Raw genomic sequence first — 19186 nt, forward strand, 5'->3', positions numbered from 1 at the left:
TGTACAAAGTACCCCCATTTTAGGGGACAAAAAGTATTGGGACAAGATCCGCTGTGGTTCATGTCCTGACCTTGGCAGAGGGGTAAGGGTGCGTTCCATATATAGATCTCCTGTGGTTCATGTCCTTACCTTGGCAGAGGGGTACGGGTGCGTTCCATATATAGATCCCCTGGGGGGTGCGGGTGCAGGTGGCACTGCTCTGGCCAATCCGGCGAAAGCCCTGGTCACAGCTGAAGCGCAGGGTACTGCCCAGCTTGGTGCCTGTCTGACTGTGGACTGTTCCATTGAGAGGGTTGCTGGGGGTGCTGCAGTACGCCGCTGTGAATAAACAAACAACAAACACATTTAATGAAATAACAACAACATCAACAACAACATTTAAATAGTCTAAATCTGAAAAGTTTCAACAGATTGCTAGGGGGGCTGACATATGTTGTGAATAAACAACAAACACTGATTTTTACTCAGCTTTCACAATATTTGGTCGAAACAGTGCTAATATACAACTACAGTGAGCAGAGCTGAGCATTTAAAACAGTATTCTAACTGAGCATTTACAGTGGCTTGCGAAAGTATTCACCCCCCCTTGGCATTTTTTTTTGGGGGGGGGGGTTGTATAATTTCATTTACAAAACATGCCTACCACTTTGAAGATGCAAAATAGTTATTTTGTGAAACAAACAAGAAATAAGACAAAAAAACAGAATACCTGAGCGTGCATAACTATTCACCCCCCCAAACTCAATACTTTGTAGAGCCACCTTTTACAGCAATTACAGCTGTAAGTCTCTTGGGGTATGTCTCTATAAGCTTGGCACATCTAGCCACTGGGATTGTTGCCCATTCATCAAGGCAAAACTGCTCCAGCTCCTTCAAGTTGGATGGGTTCCGCTGGTGTACAGCAATCTTTAAGTCATACCACAGATTCTCAATTGGATTGAGGTCTGGGCTTTGACTAGGCCATTCCAAGACATGTAAATGTTTCCCCTTAAACCACTCAAGTGCTTCGGGTCATTGTCCTGCTGGAAGGTGAACCTCCGTCCCAGTCTCAAATCTCTGGAAGACTGAAACAGGTTTCCCTCAAGAATTTACCTGTATTTAGCGTCATCCATCATTCCTTCAATTCTGACCAGTTTCCCAGTCCCTGCCAATGAAAAACATCCCCACAGCATGATGCTGCCACCACCATGCTTCACTGTGGGGATGGTGTTCTTGGGGTGATGAGAGGTGTTGGGTTTGCGCCAGACATAGCATTTTCCTTGATGGCCAAAAAGCTCAATTTTAGTCTCATCTGACCAGAGTACATTCTTCCATATGTTTGGGTAGAAAGAAGATTATCTGGTCTGATGAAACCAAGATTGAACTGTTTGGTATCATGTCTGGAGGAAACCTGGCACCATCCTTATGGTGAAGCATAGTGGTGGCAGCATCATGCTGTGGGGATGTTTTTCAGCGGCAGGGACTGGGAGACTAGTCAGGATCGAGGGAAAGATGAACGGAGCAAAGTACAGAGATATCCTTCATGAAAACCTGCTTCAGACCACTCAGGACTTCAGACTTGGGCAAAGGTTTGCCTTCCAACAGGAAAACAACCCTAAGCACACAGCCAAGACAACGCAGGAGTGGCTTCGGGACAAGTCTCTGAATGTCCTTGAGTGGCCCAGCCAGAGCATCTCTGGGGAGACCTGAAAATAGCTGTGCAGTGACGCTCCCTAACCAACCTGACAGAGCTTGAGAGGAAAGAAGAATGGGAGAAACTCCCCAAATACAGGTGTGCCAAGCTTGTAGCGTCATACCCAAAAAGACTCGAGACTAATCGCTGCCAAAGGTGCTTCAACAAAGTACTGAGTAAAGGGTCTGAATACTTATGTAAATGTGATGTTTCCGGAGGGGATTGTTGAGGAATGTAGATTGTTGAGGAAAGAAAACTATTTAATCAATTTTAGAATAAGGCTGTAACGTAACAAAATGTGGAACAAGTCAAGGGTTCTGAAGACTTTCCAAAATTTCTAAAAACCTTGTTTTACTTTGTCATTAGGGAGAATTTTGTGTAGATTTATTAGGGAAAAACAACAACAATTTAATCCATTTTAGAATAAGGCAGGACTCAGAACAACATGTGGAAAAAGTCAAGGGGTCTGAATACTTTTCGAATGCACTGTATCTGCACATAATTTATGGGCTGTTTTCATTTATTTATTTAACTAGGCAAGTCAGTTTAAGAACAAATTCTTATTTACAATGACGGCCTACACCGGCCAAACCCGGACAACGCTGGGCTAATTGTGCCCCGCCCTACAGGACACCCTATCACCGCCGGATTGTGAAACAGCCTGGAATCGAACCAGGGTCTGTACTGACCCCTCTAGCACTGAGATGCAGTGCCTTAGACCGCTGCACCACTCGGGAGCCCTGTTGAGGAGCTCTCTCAAACAAATTGTTTCACAGAGGCAGAACATTTGAAACTTTTTAAGTGAGCCACTAAAATCTAATCCCCGAGCTGACTAGGTGAAAAATCTGTCGATGTGCCCTTGAGCAAGGCTCCTGTAAGTTGCTCTGGATAAGAGTGTCTGCTAAATGACAAAAAAAAAAAAACATATCTTGAGGATTTAACAATGTAAAACACCAGATACTATTCAATGCACCAGAAAACAGCCAGGGGACTTTGCGTAGTGATTTTGGTTCTGCTCTGTTAAATCCCAAATGACACCCTATTCGCTACATAAAATTGATACCAGTAAAAAAAAAAATGGAGAGAGATTCAGAGGTCACAAAAGATCCAGAAAATGAGTGAAAGGAGAGAAGGAAGGAAGAGAGCGCAAGAAAAGAAGGAGGGAAGCAGGTGTGTTGATACAGCTGGAGGAGATGAGGAAGGAACATGGAGGGAAAACATGGATTGATAAAGAAAACAGTAGAAAATGTAGAATCTGCTCCCGCCATCTGTCTGGCTCCCACTGAGGAAGAGAACCCTCTGAGGCTCCCTTACAGAAGGCAACCAATCAACCTGTGAGCTGCTGTCTGCAACTAACTCATTCTGAATGACACCCTATCCCCTACATAGTGCACTCCCTTTGATGGGGCTCTGGTGAGAGAGGGAGGGAGGGAGAGAGGGAGAGAGGACTCCAGTGAGAGAGGGAGGGAGAGAGGCAGGGAGGACTCCAGTGAGAGAGGGAGGGAGAGAGGCAGGGAGGACTCCAGTGAGAGAGGCAGGGAGGACTCTGGTGAGAGAGGGAGGGAGAGAGGCAGGGAGGACTCTGGTGAGAGAGGGAGGGAGAGAGGCAGGGAGGACTCTGGTGAGAGAGGGAGGGAGAGAGGCAGGGAGGACTTCCAGTGAGAGAGGGAGGGAGAGAGGCAGGGAGGACTCCAGTGAGAGAGGGAGGGAGAGAGGCAGGGAGGACTCCGGTGAGAGAGGGAGGCAGGGAGGACTCCGGTGAGAGAGGGAGAACAGTGGAGGGGTCATTAGTCAATCTGCCTGAGTAGTGTTGATAGGTAACAGAAGGAGCTTTTTAAATATTGATACAGTGATAACTCATCCAAAGTATTGCAGTTGTCTTATATCAACACATCATTCATCTTAGAACGGAACAACAACAACAAATGTAGAGTTTCAGCACAAGACCACCTGTTCGACACAGACACACACAGACACACACAGACACACACAGACACACACAGACACCCCACACACACACAGACAGACACCACACACACACACAGACAGACAGACACCACACACACACACACACACACACACACACAGACACCCCCCACACACACAGACAGACAGACACCACACACACACACACACACACAGACACCACACACACACACAGACAGACAGACACCCCACACACACACACACACACACACACACAGACACCCCCCACACACACAGACAGACAGACACCACACACACACACACACACACAGACACCCCCCACACACACAGACAGACAGACACCACACACACACACACACACACAGACACCCCCCACACACACAGACAGACAGACACCACACACACACACACACACAGACACCCCCCACACACACACACAGACACACACAGACACCCCCCACACACACACACAGACACACACAGACACCCCCCACACACACACACAGACACACACAGACACCCCCCACACACACACACACACAGACACCACACACACACAGACACACACAGACACACACAGACACCCCCCACACACACAGACAGACAGACACCACACACACACACACACACACAGACAACACACACACACACACACACACAGACACAGACAGACAGACACCCCACACACACAGACACACACGCACACACACAGACAGACAGACACCCCACACACACAGACACCCCACACACACACAGACAGACAGACACCACACACACACACACACACACAGACACCACACACACATACACTCCCCCCCACACACACACACACAGACACCACACACACACACACAGACACCACACACACACATACACACACATACACTCCCCCCCCCCACACACACACACACACAGACACCCCACACACACACAGACAGACAGACACCCCACACACACAGACACACACACACACACACACAGAGACACTCTTCCCAGACTCACCTGAGTATCGTATGCGGAAGCCTTTGTGACTGGTGGTGTGGTCGAAGGACCAGTGGAGGTAGGCCTTGTTGTTAGAGCTGGTGATGCTGAGAGGAGAGGAGTAGTTCCCACTCAGAGTGACCAGGAGAGGACTCTGTCTGGACGGACCTGTATAGATAGATGAGAGAGAGACTTGCACTTTTTTTTATCTTACTTTAATGTGACATCCTACTTACCCCACCCCACCCCCCATAAAAACGCATCACGTGCCAGCTCCTCCTTACACTAAAAAACACCCCCCATAAAAACGCATCACGTGCCAGCACAAACTCCACCTATCACATTACACAGAACACAACAACATAGTTACCGTTCAATACACCGTCCAGCACCACATTACAACCCTGCATCCAACCCCTCCTCTAACAACCCTGGGTTCCTATGGCATCCAACCCCTCCTCTAACAACCCTGGGTTCCTATGGCATCCCATAATGAATCTCTAACAACCCTGGGTTCCTATGGCATCCCATAATGAATCTCTAACAACCCTGGGTTCCTATGGCATCCCATAATGAATCTCTAACAACCCTGGGTTCCTATGGCATCCCATAATGAATCTCTAACAACCCTGGGTTCCTATGGCATCCCATAATGAATCTCTAACAACACTGGGTTCCTATGGCATCCCATAATGAATCTCTAACAACCCTGGGTTCCTATGGCATCCCATAATGAATCTCTAACAACCCTGGGTTCCTATGGCATCCCATAATGAATCTCTAACAACACTGGGTTCCTATGGCATCCCATAATGAATCTCTAACAACCCTGGGTTCCTATGGCATCCCATAATGAATCTCTAACAACACTGGGTTCCTATGGCATCCCATAATGAATCTCTAACAACCCTGGGTTCCTATGGCATCCCATAATGAATCTCTAACAACCCTGGGTTCCTATGGCATCCCATAATGAATCTCTAACAACCCTGGGTTTAAATAGCATCTCATAATGAATCTCTAACAACCCTGGGTTCCTATGGCATCTCATAATGAATCTCTAACAACCCTGGGTTCCTATGGCATCCCATAATGAATCTCTAACAACCCTGGGTTCCTATGGCATCTCATAATGAATCTCTAACAACACTGGGTTCCTATGGCATCCCATAATGAATCTCTAACAACCCTGGGTTCCTATGGCATCCCATAATGAATCTCTAACAACCCTGGGTTCCTATGGCATCCCATAATGAATCTCTAACAACCCTGGGTTCCTATGGCATCCCATAATGAATCTCTAACAACCCTGGGTTTAAATAGCATCTCATAATGAATCTCTAACAACCCTGGGTTCCTATGGCATCCCATAATGAATCTCTAACAACCCTGGGTTCCTATGGCATCCCATAATGAATCTCTAACAACCCTGGGTTCCTATGGCATCTCATAAACATTTATGGTGTGACCACTTTTCATGGTCCTTCGTGCCGATAAGGACAATCACTGTTGAGATATGATCAGTAGTGACATCCTGGTTAGCTTGGCCTGTCAAGCAGACCAGTTGGGGGGGATTACAATGCCTTGAGGTGTTTTAGCATGTTGTTTCCCGTCTACACATGCTAGATCTAGCGGACTGTAATGTTAGCAGGAGCTTTCAACTCCTAAATCAAAAGAAGGTCTTTCTATTGAGGCTTTGCCAAAGTACTCGTCTGTGTAGTTTGGTCCCATGCTGCTATGGCAGAGAGCGCAGCTGGGAACTGAGAAACAGATTCCCATCCAACAATCCAACGATCCACACTCAGTTTGGCAGCCCACGGGGGGCTGATGCGTCTGTTCTCTCCTCTTCTCTTCTCCTCGTCTCTCCCCGCTCGTTGGAAGATTAAAAAAAAGGAGGAATCAGTAACTTCTCTCAGCTCCCAGGTCTTCAGAGAGGTTGGTAGTGTACAGAGTCTGACCAACATTGGTCTTTCACATAAATATTTGTATCGGTCTTTGTTCCACATCTAAAGCACCGATATTATATACAATAGCGCGAACAAATACATCTACTCATTTTTTTGTGACATTTTCAATGGTTGCCTGAAGAGGGCGCTCTACGAGCTGCTCATTGAACATCATTCAGCCCTAGGTCACAATGTGAGAGAGAGTAGGCATGGTGGTTTGACGGCGAGTAGCTTGCCACAGCCTGTGACACCGCATGTGAATAAGTAAATAATCAAAAGTACGCTTCACCAAGCAAGCGGCCCTGTCCTCATCGCATTCTCAATTAGTTAACGTTAGCTGGCCTAGCTGGCCAGCAATGTAATAATAATATGCCATTTAGCAAACGCTTTTATCCAAAGCGACTTACAGTCATGCGTGCATACATTTATTTATTTTTATTTATTTTTTGTGTATGGGTGGTCCCGGGGATCGAACCCACTACCTTGGCGTTACAAGCGCCGTGCTCTACCAGCTGAGCTACAGAGGACCACCAATGTAGTTAAGCTCTCTCTAGCTAACATGGCAGTTAGCCTAGCTAGCAATCTGTGCTACTTATGTGCGAACACTGGACTGGTGCCAAAGTGAACAATCATCCTTGATACAAAAAATAAAGCTGTTATTGTCTGGGCCTGTTAGTGGGCATATTTAGTTAGTTTTCCAAAATATGCGATCTGCAAAAAGCAGGACAGTTGGCTCAGATCTATTGTTCAGGCCATGTGCTTGTAATCACGATGAGATACGGTTGTTAGCATTTTCCTGCGTGAACATTTTCAGTCATCAGTGTATGCCATTTACAGTTGAAATACAGTCAATGGCCAGTTTATTAAGTACACCCTTCTAGTACTCGGCTCGGAGCCCCCTTTGCCTCCAGAACAGCCTGAATTCTTCGGGGCGTGGATTCTACACGGTGTGGCGTTCAAACGTTGCTAATTTGGTGTCAAGGGACTTAACGTGTACCAGGAAAACATTTCCCCTCACCATTACACCACCGCCACCAGCCTGTACCGTTGACACCAGGCAGGACGGGGCCATGGACTCATGCTACTTACACCAAATCCTGACTCTGCCATCGGCATGACGCAGCAGGAACCGGGATTCGTCAGACCAGGCAATGTTTTTCCAGTCCTCTGTGTTGGTGATCGATGTGCCCACTGGAGCCGCTTCTTCTAGTTTTTAGCTGATAGGAGTGGAACCCGGTGTGGTCGTCTGCTGCAATAGCCCGTCCGTGACAAGGACCGCCAAGTTGTGGTTTCAGGTAGCTTAGTGGTTAAGAGCGTTGTGCCAGTAACTGAAAGGTTGCTGGTTCTAATCCCCAAGCCGACTAGGTGAAAAATCTGTCGATGTGCCCTTGAGCAAGGCACTTAACCCTAATTGCTCCTGTAAGTCGCTCTGGATAAGAGCGTCTGCTAAATGACGTAAATGTAAATGTTTCCCAAGATGCCGTTCTGCACACCACTGTTTTACTGTACCGTTATTTGCCTGCTTTTTAGCTTGCACGATTATTGCCATTCTCCTTTCGACCGCTCTCATCAAAGAGCTGTTTTCATCGTTCTCGGTAAACCCTAGACACTGCTGCCCAGGAGGCCGTTTCTGAGTTACTGGAACAGACGTGCCTGGCACCAACGATTATACAACACTCACATTAGTATTCAGTAGATTCATTACAGTGCTTTACAACAGTCAAAGGTCATGTAAAGAAACACTTCGTGGCAACCTCGACATTTGTTTTGTCCATTCTAACGTTCTGAACTGAATGTCTCGATGCCAGTCTGCCTGCTTTATATAGCAAGTCATGGCCACGTGACTCACTGTCTGTAGGAGCGATCCATATTCGTGAAAGGGGTGGTGTACCTAATAAACTGGCCATTGAGTGTATATACACAATACATTTTGTATTGTATAACAGTGTAATTTCAATGATGGTTTCAGTAAGAAAACGTTGTTCTAATGAACAGGGAGCATGTGCTTGTCATAACAAGCCCTCATTGTGAGGTTGGCATACAGCGTTTCCTTACATGACCTCTGACCTTTGACTGCTCTAAAGCCCTGAAGTGAATCTAATGAATACGAATGCTGAACCTGACATCTAGTGAACAACAACTGCATGTTACTGGTTACTGTTATAGGTTATGAACTTGTGAACAGTGCAGTTTCATATTTACTTTGAGTTATATTCATTCAGCCCTTCTAGTGTATTAGTGTGCTTGTGGTGTTTCAGTATAAACACCCCCGCAATAGTATATACACTGGCTCTGACGCTCGTCGGATGTGGCAGGGCTTGAAAACTATTACAGACTACAAAGGGAAGCACAGCCGCGAGCTGCCCAGTGACACAAGCCTACCAGACGAGCTAAACCACTTCTATGCTCGCTTCGAGGCAAGCAACACTGAAGCATGCATGAGAGCACCAGCTGTTCCGGACGACTATGTGATCACGCTCTCCGTAGCCGATGTGAGTAAGACTTTTAAGCAGGTCAACATTCACAAGGCCGCAGGGCCAGACGGATTACCAGGACGTGTACTCCGAGCATGTGCTGACCAACTGGCAAGTGTCTTCACTGACATTTTCAACATGTCCCTGACTGAGTCTGTAATACCAACATGTTTCAAGCAGACCACCATAGTCCCCGTGCCCAAGAACTCTAAGATAACCTGCCTAAATGACTACCGACCCGTAGCACTGACGTCTGTAGCCATGAAGTGCTTTGAAAGACTGGTCATGGCTCACATCAACAGCATAATCCCAGAAACCCTAGACCCACTCCAATTTGCATACCGCCCCAACAGATCCACAGATGATGCAATCTCTATCTCACTCCACACTGCCCTTTCCCACCTGGACAAGAGGAACACCTACGTGAGAATGCTATTCATTGACTACAGCTCAGCATTCAACACCATAGTGCCCTCTAAGCTCATCACTAAGCTAAGGATCCTGGGACTAAACACCTCCCTCTGCAACTGGATCCTGGACTTCCTGACGGGCCGCCCCCAGGTGGTAAGGGTAGGTAACAACACATCTGCCACACTGATCCTCAACACGGGGGCCCCTCAGGGGTGCGTGCTCAGTCCCCTCCTGTACTCTCTGTTCACCCATGACTGCATGGCCAGGCACGACTCCAACACCATCATTAAGTTTGCCGACGACACAACAGTGGTAGGCCTGATCACCGACAACGATGAGACAGCCTATAGGGAGGAGGTCAGAGATCTGGCCGTGTGGTGCCAGGACAACAACCTCTCCCTCAACGTGACCAAGACAAAGGAGATGATTGTGGACTACAGGAAAAAAAAAGAGGACTGAGCACGCCCCCATTCTCATCGACGGGGCTGTAGTGGAACAGGTTGAGAGCTTCAAGTTCCTTGGTGTCCACATCACCAACGAACTATCATGGTCCAAACACACCAAGACAGTCGTGAAGAGGGCACGACAAAGCCTATTCCCCCTCAGGAGACTAAAAAGATTTGGCATGGGTCCTCAGATCCTCAAAAAATTCTACAGCTGCACCATCGAGAGCATCCTGACTGGTTGCATCACCGCCTGGTATGGCAACTGCTTGGCCTCTGACCGCAAGGCACTACAGAGGGTAGTGCGTACGGCCCAGTACATCACTGGGGCAAAGCTCCCTGCCATCCAGGACCTCTATACCAGGCGGTGTCAGAGGAAGGCCCTCAAAATTGTCAAAGACTCCAGTCACCCTAGTCATAGACTGTTCTCTCTGCTACCGCACGGCAAGCGGTACCGGAGTGCCAAGTCTAGGTCCAAAAGACTTCTCAACAGCTTCTACCCCCAAGCCATAAGACTCCTGAACAGCTAATCATGGCTACCCGGACTATTTGCACTGCCCCCCCACCCCATCCTTTTTACGTTGCTGCTACTCTGTTAAGTATTTATGCATAGTCACTTTAACTCTACCCACATGTACATATTACCTCAACTACCTCAACTAGCCGGTGCCCCCGCACATTGACTATGCAACGGTACCCCCCTGTATATATAGCCTCCCTACTGTCACTTTATTTTATTGTATATATAGCCTCCCTACTGTCACTTTATTTTACTTCTGCTCTTTTTTTCTCAACACTTTTTTGTTGTTGTTTTATTCTTACTTTTTTGTTTAAAATAAATGCACTGTTGGTTAAGGGCTGTAAGTAAGCATTTCACTGTAATGTCTGCACCTGTTGTATTCGGCGCATGTGACCAATACAATTTGATTTGATTTGATTTGATTTGATAGTATACAATACATGTAGTATACAATACAGGTAGTATATACAACAATACAGGTAGGGTATACAACAATACAGGTAGTATATACAGGTAGTATATACAACAATACAGGTAGTTTATACCACAATACAGGAAGTATATACCACAATACAGGAAATATACAACAATACAGGTAGTATACACAACAATACAGGTATAATACAAAACAATACAGGTAGTATACACAACAATACAGGTAGTACATACAACAGTACAGTTAGTATACACAACAATACAGGTAGTATACACAACAATACAGGTAGTATACACAACAATACAGATAGTATATACAACAATACAGGTAGTATATACAACAATACAGGTAGTATATACGACAATACAGGTAATATACAACAATACAGGTAGTATACACAACAATACAGGTAGTATATACAACAATACAGGTAGTATACACAACAATACAGGTAGTACACACAACAATACATGTATTATATACAGGTAGTATATACAACAATACAGGTAGTATATACAACAATACAGGTAGCTTACACAACAATACAGGTAGTATATACAGGGAGTATATACAACAATACATGTAGTATATACAATAATACAGGTAGTATACACAGCAATACAGGTAGTATATACAACAATACAGGTAGTATAAACAACAATACAGGTAGTATATACAGCTAGTATATACAACAATACAGGTAGTATATACAACAATACAGGTAGTATATACAACAATACAGGTAGCATACACAACAATACAGGTAGTATATACAGGTAGTATATACAAAAATACAGGTAGTATACACAATAATACAGGTAATATACACAACAATACAGGTAGTATATACAACAATACAGGTAGTATATACAACAATACAGGTAGTATATATAGGTAGTATATACAACAATACAGGTAGTATACACAACAATACATGTAGTATATACAACAATACAGGTAGTATATACAACAATACAGGTAGTATATACAACAATACAGGTATTGTATATAACAATACAGGTAATATATACAGGTAGTATATACAACAATACAGGTAGTATATACAACAATACAGGTAGCATACACAAAAATACAGGTAGTTAATAAAGGTAGTATATACAAAAATACAGGTAGTATACACAATAATACAGGTAGTATACACAACAATACAGGTAGTATATACAACAATACAGGTAGTATATAAAGGTAGTATATACAACAATACAGGTAGTATATACAACAATACAGGTAGTATATATAACAATATAGGTAGTATAAACAACAATACAGGTAATGTATACAACAATACAGGTAGTATATACAGTGGGGGAAAAAGTATTTAGTCAGCCATCAATTGTGCAAGTTCTCCCACTTAAAAAGATGAGAGAGGCCTGTAATTTTCATCATAGGTACATGTCAACTATGACAGACAAATTGAGGGAAAAAAATCCTGAAAATCACATTGTAGGATTTTTTATGAATTTATTTGCAAATTATGGTGGAAAATAAGTATTTGGTCACCTACAAACAAGCAAGATTTCTGGCTCTCACAGACCTGTAACTTCTTCTTTAAGAGGCTCCTCTGTCCTCCACTCGTTACCTGTATTAATGGCACCTGTTTGAACTTGTTATCATTATAAAAGACACCTGTCCACAACCTCAAACAGTCACACTCCAAACTCCACTATGGCCAAGACCAAAGAGCTGTCAAAGGACACCAGAAACAAAATTGTAGACCTGCACCAGGCTGGGAAGACTGAATCTGCAATAGGTAAGCAGCTTGGTTTGAAGAAATCAACTGTGGGAGCAATTATTAGGAAATGGAAGACATACTGACACTGTTAATCTCCCTCGATCTGGGGCTCCACGCAAGATCTCACCCTGTGGGGTCAAAATGATCACAAGAACGTTGAGCAAAAATCCCAGAACCACACGGGGGGACCTAGTGAATGACCTGCAGAGAGCTGGGACCAAAGTAACAAAGCCTACCATCAGTAACACACTACGCCGCCAGGGACTCAAATCCTGCAGTGCCAGACGTGTCCCCCTGCTTAAGCCAGTATATGTCCAGGCCCGTCTGAAGTTTGCTAGAGTGCATTTGGATGATCCAGAAGAGGATTGGGAGAATGTCATATGGTCAGATGAAACCAAAATATAACTTTTTGGTAAAAACTAAACTCGTCGTGTTTGGAGGACAAAGAATGCTGAGTTGCATCCAAGGAACACCATACCTACTGTGAAGCATGGGGGTGGAAACATCATGCTTTGGGGCTGACTAAATACTTTTTCCCCCCACTGTACAACAATACAGGTAGTATATACAACAATACAGGTAGTATACACAACAATACAGGTAGTGAATACAACGTTAAAAAAAGGAATAGATGCTCACCATCGAAGATCTTCAGGACGTCAAACTCACTGTCAAAGATCTCCAGTTGGTCAAACTGCCGGCTGGCCTGGAAGTGTTCTATGGTGAATGTGATGTTGTAGCCCGGCTCTACCTTCACCACCCAGGAACAGGACTCGAAGTGGGGGAAGCCGCTACCTGGGGACTGGCTCATGATGACGCCCGTGGAGGCTGTTAGGACCTTATTCATGGGACACGTCACTGTGAGGGGAGATAGAGGGAACAGTTAGATACTTTTTTGTGGGCTATTTTGTCCTTTCAGAAGGTAATCTTATGTTGAGGGACATGCAGTGAGTAAGGTGTCACGTGGCGAGTATCACTGTGGGAGACGAGAGAGAGGGAAACTTGGTAAATAATGAGAGCATTCTTGAAATCAGGTTATCTTAACCTGACAGACTTCCAATTAGGGAGGTGTCATGTGGCCAGAATCCTTAGTAACCTTGGTAGTGATGTAGTGTAATTGAATCACGCACAGTCAAGTCCAGGTTGAGTCTCAAGTACTGGACAATTGAGTGAAGTGCCCTGGACAACTGATCGGACTAAAACACCAGAGCACTCATTAAAAAGCCATAGAGACAAAAAGGGCAGGGAAAGCGGACGACTTCGACGTTATAATGCTCACCACTTCATACAGCTTCCAATGCTGTTGGACAATGTGACACATACAGTAATTAACTGCTACTGCAACTTTGACATTCGTCTGAATTCACCTTATCAGAAACCAGGTTGTTAGGAGTGGTGATATTAAATCACAGGCTAGCCACCAGCATGTTATCTCCCTGTGTACCATCTCTGTAACACACAGGCATTGTGATTCAGCTACAACAGGCCAACTTAATGCTAAATCTGCCCCTGAGCCATGTGTGAGACCGTGTGTGTGTGTGTGTGTGTGTACGTGTGTGTGTGTGTGTGTGTGTGTCTGTCTGTCTGTGTGTGTGTGTACGTGTGTGTGTGTGTGTGTGTGTGTGTGTGTGTGCAAGTGTGTGTGTGTGTGTGTGTGTGTATCCTGTGTGTCTGCGTGTCTCTCCATCTCTCCATCTCTCCATATCTCTGTCTATCTGTCTCTCAGCCCAGTCATTGGTATTCTACAGGGTGTCTATCCGTGACATTTCCTGACGGTTTTACCCCGGAATTATGAGACTTTCCAGAACGTTCCCTTCCAAGGCGTTTAGACGTGGAGGAATTATCTAAAGGCTGTCCGTCTCTCTCTCTCTCTCTGTCTCTGTCTCTGTCTCTGTCTCTGTCTCTCTCGCTCTCTCTCTCTCTCTCTCTCTCTCTCTCTCTCTCTCTCTCTCTCTCTCTCTCTCTCTCTCTCTCTCTCTCTCTCTCTCTCTCTCTCTCTCTCTCTCTCTCTCTCTCTCTCTCTCTCTCTCTCTCTCTCTCTCTCTCTCTCTCTCTCTCTCTCTCTCTCTCTCTCTCTCTCTCTCTCCCCCCCTTCCTGTCTGCATAAAAAGCAGAACCTCGAACATGGCCAACCACATGAAAGGATAGAAGAGAAATGCAGCGTCTCTGATCTCTGACTCTAACTCTCTGACTCTCTGGATGACGATGCTCGCTCGCAACATAATCCACTTTCTAAATTTCCCTCCGCCTGATCGGGGGGAAAGTGGAAGGGCAGTGAAAACCAACCGGGGTATAATTGAATCTTCATCATCACAGACTTAAGCATGAAACAATGTTAATTATTTGTCTTTAGTGGAATATCGGGTCTGTGATGTTTGATTTGTTCTTGTTTAATTGAAACTGGCCCCTGACATACATAGAGCTGTTCAGACCGAGCATAGAGGAGATCTTATATTTCAGAGTTTCATAGTCAGCTACTTTCTGTCTTTCTCAAATGAAATCCAAAAGGGCTTTATGGGAAACATATGTTTATATTGAAATCCAAAGGGCTTTATGGGAAACATATATTTACATTGAAATCCAAAGGGCTTTATGGGGAAACATATGTTTACATTGAAATCCAAAGGGCTTTATGGGAAACATATGTTTACATTGAAATCCAAAGGGCTTTATGGGAAACATATGTTTACATTGAAATCCAAAGGGCTTTATGGGAAACATACGTTTACATTGAAATCCAAAGGGCTTTATGGGAAATATGTTTACATTGAAATCCAAAGGGCTTTATGGGATACATACATTTACATTGAAATCCAAAGGGCTTTATGGGATACATAAGTTTACATTGAAATCCAAAGGGCTTTATGGGAAACATAAGTTTACATTGAAATCCAAAGGGCTTCATGGGAAACATATGTTTACATTGAAATCCAAAGGAAGTGAAATAGATATTAAACAACAGAGAAAAAAACAAGGTAAAAAAAAAACAATTAAAGGTGAACAGTGAACATTACACTTACAAACATTTTAAAAGAATAAAGACATTTCAAATGTCATATTATGTATATATACAGTGTTGTAACAATGTGCAAGTAGTTAAAGTACAAAAGGGAAAATAAATAAACATAAATATGGGTTGTATTTACAATGGTGTTTGTTCTTCACTGGTTGCCCTTTTCTTGTGGCAACAGGTCACACATCTTGCTGCTGTGATGGCACACTGTGGTATTTCACCCAGTAGATAAGGGAGTTTATCAAAATTGGGTTTGTTTTCAAATTCTTTGTGGATCGCTGTAATCTGAGGGAAATATGTGTCTTTAATATGGTCATACATTTGGCAGGAGGTTAGGAAGTGCAGCTCAGTTTCCACCTCATTTTGTGGGCAGTGTGCACATAGCCTGTCTTCTCTTGAGAGCCAGGTCTGCCTATGGCGGCCTTTCTCAATAGCAAGGCAATGCTCACTGAGTCTTTACATAGTCAAAGCTTTTCTTAAGTTTGGGTCAGTCACAGTGGTCAGGTATTCTGCCACTGTATACTCTCTGTTTAGGGCCAAATAACATTCTAGTTTGCTCAGTTTTTTTGTTAATTCTTTCCAATGTGAAGTAATTATCTTTTTTTTTCTCATGATTTGGTTGGGTCTAATTGTGTTGCTGTCCTGGGGCTCTGTGGGGTCTGTTTGTGTTTGTGAACAGAGCCCCAGGACCAGCATGCTTAGGGGACTCTTCTCCAGGTTCATCTCTCTGTAGGTGATGGCTTTGTTATGGAAGGAATCACTTATTTTTAGGTGGTTGTAGAATTTAATTGCTCTTTTCAGGATTTTGATAATTAGCCGGAATCGTCCTAATTCTGCTCTGCATGCATTATTTGGTGTTTAATGTTGTACACCAGGACACTTGTGAAAAACAGATATTAAAAACAATAGAAAAATGTGCATCCTCACGTAAATAAATGTTTACTTCATTGAAATCCCAGGTATACATGTGAAAAACACATTTCACAGTGTCAAATGATTACAAACATCAAAATAACTGCATTCTCTGTTCCAAGACCTTCACTAACACACTTAGAATTAAGCAAAGGTATTGAACGTGCATCCTAAGTAGCATGCTAGTGTAAGATATTGGGACATAGCACATCATGTGTGACGGGGTAGTGTTGCAGAGGTCCTGAGCCCTAACCATCATGTGAACCTGTGTCTGCTAGTCTACATTGAGGCAGCAGCAGCGGTAGTGACAGTAGTGTTTGTAGTGGTAGAACCTGTCTCCTAGTCTACATCGAGGCAGCAGCATCAGTAGTGATAGTAGTGTTTGTAGTGGTAGAACCTGTCTGCTAGTCTACATCGAGGCAGCAGCAGCGGTAGTGACAGTAGTGTTTGTAGTGGTAGAACCTGTCTGCTAGTCTACATCGAGGCAGCAGCAGCGGTAGTGACAGTAGTGTTTGTAGTGGTAGAACCTGTCTGCTAGTCTACATCGAGGCAGCAGCAGCGGTAGTGAAAGTAGTGTTTGTAGTGGTAGAACCTGTCTGCTAGTCTACATCGAGGCAGCAGCAGCAGCGGTAGTGACAGTAGTGTTTGTAGTGGTAGAACCTGTCTGCTAGTCTACATCGAGGCAGCAGCAGCGGTAGTGACAGTAGTGTTTGTAGTGGTAGAACCTGTCTGCTAGTCTACATCGAGGCAGCAGCATCAGTAGTGACAGTAGTGTTTGTAGTGGTAGAACCTGTCTGCTAGTCTACATCGAGGCAGCAGCATCAGTAGTGACAGTAGTGTTTGTAGTGGTAGAACCTGTCTGCTAGTCTACATCGAGGCAGCAGCATCAGTAGTGACAGTAGTGTTTGTAGTGGTAGAACCTGTCTGCTAGTCTACATCGAGGCAGCAGCATCAGTAGTGACAGTAGTGTTTGTAGTGGTAGAACCTGTCTGCTAGTCTAAATCGAGGCAGCAGCAGCGGTAGTGACAGTAGTGTTTGTAGTGGTAGAACCTGTCTCCTTGTCTACATCGAGGCAGCAGCAGCGGTAGTGACAGTAGTGTTTGTAGTGGTAGAACCTGTCTGCTAGTCTACATCGAGGCAGCAGCAGCGGTAATGATAGTAGTGTTTGTAGTGGTAGAACCTGTCTCCTAGTCTACATCGAGGCAGCAGCATCAGTAGTGACAGTAGTGTTTGTAGTGGTAGAACCTGTCTGCTAGTCTACATCGAGGCAGCAGCAGCGGTAGTGACAGTAGTGTTTGTAGTGGTAGAACCTGTCTGCTAGTCTACATCGAGGCAGCAGCAGCGGTAGTGACAGTAGTGTTTGTAGTGGTAGAACCTGTCTGCTAGTCTACATCGAGGCAGCAGCATCAGTAGTGACAGTAGTGTTTGTAGTGGTAGAACCTGTCTGCTAGTCTACATCGAGGCAGCAGCAGCGGTAGTGACAGTAGTGTTTGTAGTGGTAGAACCTGTCTCCTAGTCTACATCGAGGCAGCAGCAGCGGTAGTGACAGTAGTGTTTGTAGTGGTAGAACCTGTCTGCTAGTCTACATCGAGGCAGCAGCATCAGTAGTGACAGTAGTGTTTGTAGTGGTAGAACATGTCTGCTAGTCTACATCGAGGCAGCAGCAGCGGTAGTGACAGCAGTGTTTGTAGTGGTAGAACCTGTCTGCTAGTCTACATCGAGGCAGCAGCAGCGGTAGTGACAGTAGTGTTTGTAGTGGTAGAACCTGTCTCCTAGTCTACATCGAGGCAGCAGCAGCGGTAGTGACAGTAGTGTTTGTAGTGGTAGAACCTGTCTCCTAGTCTACATCGAGGCAGCATCAGCGGTAGTGACAGTAGTGTTTGTAGTGGTAGAACCTGTCTCCTAGTCTACATCGAGGCTGCAGCAGCAGTAGTGACAGTAGTGTTTGTAGTGCTAGAACCTGTCTGCTAGTCTACATCGAGGCAGCAGTAGCGGTGGTAGTGACAGTAGTGTTTGTAGTGGTAGAACCTGTCTGCTAGTCTACATCGAGGCAGCAGCAGCGGTAGTGACAGTAGTGTTTGTAGTGGTAGAACCTGTCTGCTAGTGTACGTCGAGGCAGCAGCAGCGGTAGTGACAGTAGTGTTTGTAGTGGTAGAACCTGTCTCCTAGTCTATATCGAGGCAGCAGCAGCGGTAGTGACAGTAGTGTTTGTAGTGGTAGAACCTGTCTGCTAGTCTACATCGAGGCAGCAGCAGCGGTAGTGACAGCAGTGTTTGTAGTGGTAGAACCTGTCTGCTAGTCTACATCGAGGCAGCAGCAGCGGTAGTGATAGTAGTGTTTGTAGTGGTAGAACCTGTCTCCTAGTCTACATCGAGGCAGCAGCAGCGGTAGTGATAGTAGTGTTTGTAGTGGTAGAACCTGTCTGCTAGTCTACATCGAGGCAGCAGCAGCGGTAGTGATAGTAGTGTTTGTAGTGGTAGAACCTGTCTGCTAGTCTACATCGAGGCAGTATTAGCTGTAGTGACAGTAGTGTTTGTTGTGGTAAAACATGTCTGCTAGTCTACATCGAGGCAGCAGCAGCAGTAGTGACAGTAGTGTTTGTAGTGGTAGAACCTGTCTGCTAGTCTACATCGAGGCAGCAGCAGCAGTAGTGACAGTAGTGTTTGTAGTGGTAGAAC

General features: G+C 45.0%; 1 protein-coding gene across 1 annotated transcript in view; it reads right to left on the reverse strand.

The window, feature by feature from the left end:
• The window catches only part of LOC121557835 (CUB and sushi domain-containing protein 1-like), a gene marked incomplete at its 5' end in the record, with an annotated part of 215223 nt that overhangs the window by 98435 nt on the left and 97602 nt on the right, over positions 1 to 19186 (reverse strand). Inside the window, 3 exon segments of the mRNA XM_045215419.1 lie at positions 130 to 318; positions 4622 to 4768; positions 13253 to 13441. Of these exon segments, the coding sequence (XP_045071354.1) occupies positions 130 to 318; positions 4622 to 4768; positions 13253 to 13441 (525 nt within the window).

The sequence above is a fragment of the Coregonus clupeaformis genome, unplaced genomic scaffold, assembly GCF_020615455.1.
Source record: "Coregonus clupeaformis isolate EN_2021a unplaced genomic scaffold, ASM2061545v1 scaf0441, whole genome shotgun sequence".
NCBI lineage: Eukaryota > Metazoa > Chordata > Actinopteri > Salmoniformes > Salmonidae > Coregonus > Coregonus clupeaformis.